This window comes from Coregonus clupeaformis, chromosome 21 (assembly GCF_020615455.1).
Source record: "Coregonus clupeaformis isolate EN_2021a chromosome 21, ASM2061545v1, whole genome shotgun sequence".
In the NCBI taxonomy this organism is placed as follows: domain Eukaryota; kingdom Metazoa; phylum Chordata; class Actinopteri; order Salmoniformes; family Salmonidae; genus Coregonus; species Coregonus clupeaformis.
Window position 1 is genome coordinate 26499079 of NC_059212.1, and position 3273 is coordinate 26502351.

At 44.0% G+C, this 3273-nt stretch overlaps 1 protein-coding gene across 1 annotated transcript; it reads right to left on the minus strand.

The window, feature by feature from the left end:
• Window positions 1-570: 570 nt before the first annotated feature.
• Window positions 571-2717, minus strand: LOC121534610 (E3 ubiquitin-protein ligase RNF182-like). Its single transcript, XM_041841187.2, has one exon. The coding sequence runs from the start codon at window positions 1724-1726 to the stop codon at window positions 941-943; it is 786 nt and encodes a 261-aa protein (XP_041697121.2). The 5' UTR covers window positions 1727-2717; the 3' UTR covers window positions 571-940.
• Between the last annotated feature and the right edge of the window lie 556 nt (window positions 2718-3273).

A 3273-nucleotide genomic window follows, 5' to 3' on the forward strand; every position in this document is an offset into this window, starting at 1 on the left:
GGATCACTTTTATTAAAACGATAGCACTTGAGCACTGACTGAATCAATGTCATCTGAATGGCTACATATACTCTTAAATCTCCAGCCGGTACAGCCAGAAGAGGACTGACCACCCGTCAGAGCCTGGTTCCTTTCTAGGTTACTTCCTAGGTTCTTACCGTCTAGGGAGTTTTTTCGTAGCCTCTGTGCATCTGCATTGCTTGCTCTTTGGGGTTTTAGGCTGGGTTTCTGTAAAGCACTTTGTGACTACTGCTGATGTAAAAAGGGCATTATAAAATAAATGTGATTGATTGATTGATTGATTGATTGATTGATTGATTGATTGATTGATTGATTGATTGATTGAAGGGCTACATCCAAGGGTCCGGCTCACTGAGAAACTGCTCTAAAACCTTTCTGTCATCAAGTAGTACATTAACAGTCAGGACAGAGGACACTTGTTAATTAGCTTTATTCTTTGGTTAATGTGAATATGGGTGACACATTTGACACAGACGCTGTGTTTAGACAGGCAACCCAATTCTGATATTTTTTTTCACTACTTTGTCTTTTGACCAATCAGATCAGCTCTGAAAAAGATCTGATGTAAAAAGATCTGATGTGATTGGTCAAAAGACCAATTATCTGAAAAAATATCAGAATTGGGCAACCAGAAGAACACACAATCTGAATATGAGTCATGATGACATAGCCTACATTCAGAGTGATATGACAGGCCCACCAGAGGCAGAGGAGGAACACAATGCCTACATTTACACAGGCAGCCCAATTCTGATCTTTTGCATCTGATTGGTCAAAAAGCCAATAATTGGGCAAAAGATCAGAATTGGCTGCCTATGTAAACGTAGCTAATGTGATGCAACACTAAATAGGGCAGACATACAACATGTTATTTAATTGGTCCAATAATACATTGAAGTGAATACATTGAAAGGTAATCTCATAAAACATTTAAATGTCTCCTGCTGGGATTGGACGAGGCAGAATGTTCGGGTTCCGGGTCAGGTCTGTATCTCAGCCAGCACACCAACCACGTGATAACAACAGAGAACATGGCCATGGTGCTGGCTACAGACAGACAGATAGGGCCGACTGGAGACGGAGGGTTGTTGAAGTTATGTACGAATATGAGTCCCAGAAACAGCAGCACAAACATGGAAACGAAGGCGAAAATGGCGCACACACAGCCTGTGGTCAGTGCGATGTGCCTGCAGTTCTGACAGCTCTCGTATCCCGCCCTGTCGTAAGAGTTCGCGGCAGCGGCATTATCTCTAACCACAGCTACATACGGGATAGCCTGGTCCTGCGCAGCTGCCGCTGCCACGTTCGCCTCCTCGCGGCGGTACGCGGCCGTGAGCGCTGGGTGCAGAGGAGGTGGATACGGTGGCAGGCTGTCCTGCGGCAGACTGTCATCCTGGATGTAGAACGGATAAGCGTCGGTGACTGTAATGTTGTTGGGGAGGTTGTGTATCCGGTACTCTGGCACCGGAGTCCGTTGGCGACAGAGAGGGCAGCCGATGCGCCATCCTCGGTCCTCACGGAGGTGGAGAGTATTCAGACACTCCTCGCAGAAAGTGTGGAAACATTCCAGGATTTTGGGGGTCCGCCGGTCCAGGTCGAAGTAATTGTAGCATATTTTACACTCGTATTCCTCATATAGAGAAACAGCTTCATATTCCTGCGCGCCGATTCTTTCTGTTCCAGCTACTCTCCGCGGCTCTGCCATGTCATCCTCGCTTGTTTAGCCTACATGCTTTAAGGCCTAGGCTGCTCAAAATAACTTCTGATGTGATCAGAGGATTTCCAACGCCTCTCCACCGGGTTTACACAGACGCAGGGAGCTCCATTCCCTCCATTCTGCGTGGTTTTGTCTGCATCAAATCCCGAAATAGTGCTAGAATACGATAATAGGTCTACGATGTGAGGGTAATTTGATGAGGTAATTCCGGTGCGGTTTCCTAGCTGAGTGGGTGAAGAGGAAGCCGCAGCTCGAGCCCGCTCTCTCTCTCAAAGCGGATAGGACAGAGCAGCATTCATTCACGGTTCTCCCGCTGCTTCAATTCGGCATGAACCAGAATCTAGATTACAGTCGCTACCCCGGTAGAGCTGTTCGGATCACAAGTCTGGGGCTCAACTGGAGCACTGGCACAACCTGGAAATAGTGCCAGATTAGGCTACATCAGATTATGCAGGTTTAATAAACCGGTTTAGATCTGTTGCATGCTTAAACGAATGAACCCTTGTATAACACCTAATCTATCCTCCTGCCAAATGACTATTTGCATAGCCTGGCCTATTTGCACAAGCCAAAACAATAGGCATATTCGTCGTTTTATAGATACATCTTGTCATTTGTGTGAATTAATCAAGAGTCTCAATTTCTTTATTGTGATCAGACAGCACACCACTGTTTTAGATATTTCAGCACCATGCTGGGTGGAAAGCGCCAGTGATTCTAATCAGCACCATGTGATGACACCTGTGGTGTGTAATGAGGAGCAACCAGATGCTGCACTTGACCCCTTTATGAAATTGCTTATTCCAGTTACTAATAATGCACCCATTAAGAAAATGACTGTAAAAACTGTTAAATCCATGTGGATTGAAGATTAATTGAAAAATGTGATGATTGAGAGGGATGCGGCAAAAAGTAATGGACAATAAGTCTGGCTGCACAGCCGATTGGTAAACATACTGTAAATTGAGAAATCATGTGACTAAACTGAACAAAAATAAGAAGAAACTGTACTATGGAACAAAGATAAATAACATAAAGAATTATAGTAAAAAGCTTTGGAGCACCTTAAATGAAATTTTGGGCAAAAAGGCGAACTCAGCTCCATCATTCATTTAATCAGATGGCTCATTCATCACAAAACCAACTGATATTGCCAACTACTTTAATAATTTTTTCATTGGCAAGATTAGCAAATTTAGGCATGACATGCCAACAACAAATTCTGAACCTACAAATCCCTGCATAACTGACCAAATTATGAAAGACAAGCATTGTCATTTTGAATTCTGTATAGTGAGTGTGGAAGAGGTGAAAAAAGTATTGTTGTCTATCAACAATGACAAGCCACCTGAGTCTGACAACTTGGATGGAAAATTACTAAGGATGATAGCGGATGATATATCCACTCCTATTTGCCATCTGTTCAATCTAAGCCTACGGGAAAGTGTGTGCGCTCAGGCCTGAAGGGACGCAAAAGTCATTCTGCTACCCAAGAATAGCAAAGCACCCTTTACTGGCTCAAACAGCCTACCAAT